General features: G+C 66.0%; 1 protein-coding gene across 1 annotated transcript in view; it reads left to right on the top strand.

The window, feature by feature from the left end:
• Positions 1–61: 61 nt before the first annotated feature.
• The window catches only part of EIF3G (eukaryotic translation initiation factor 3 subunit G), a gene marked incomplete at its 5' end in the record, with an annotated part of 24,102 nt that continues 23,804 nt past the window's right edge, over positions 62–359 (top strand). Inside the window, 1 exon segment of the mRNA XM_017736886.1 lies at positions 62–193. Coding sequence (XP_017592375.1) covers positions 62–193 — 132 coding nt within the window.

Genomic DNA, 359 nt, shown 5'->3' with positions numbered 1-359 from the left:
AAGGGCAGGAAAAGGGCAGGAAAAGGAGGAAGAGGGAAGGAGTTGGCCGTGATTTTTGCAGGGAAAGGCAAAGGGAGGGCGGTGAGCTCGGAGCAGAGCGAGCCGGAGCCGGCCGAGCTCAAGGTGCCCAAGCTGCGGACGCTGGACGTGTTCTCCGGCTGCGGGGGCCTCTCCGAGGGCTTCCACCAGGCCGGTGAGCCCCGGGGCATCGGGAACGCCGCGCTTGGGAAGGCTGGAAAAGGCCTCGGGGGGTCATCAGATCCACTGGACATTGCTGGTGTCCGGCCCTGGGCGTTCCCAGCCAGCTCTGGCCATTCCCAGTGTCCAACCCTGGCCGTTCCCAGTGTCCACCCCTGACC

The sequence above is a fragment of the Corvus brachyrhynchos genome, unplaced genomic scaffold (assembly GCF_000691975.1).
Source record: "Corvus brachyrhynchos isolate BGI_N302 unplaced genomic scaffold, ASM69197v1 scaffold1106, whole genome shotgun sequence".
In the NCBI taxonomy this organism is placed as follows: domain Eukaryota; kingdom Metazoa; phylum Chordata; class Aves; order Passeriformes; family Corvidae; genus Corvus; species Corvus brachyrhynchos.
Note: the sequence above shows the minus strand (reverse complement) of the source record. Positions and strands in the feature narration are given on the sequence as shown.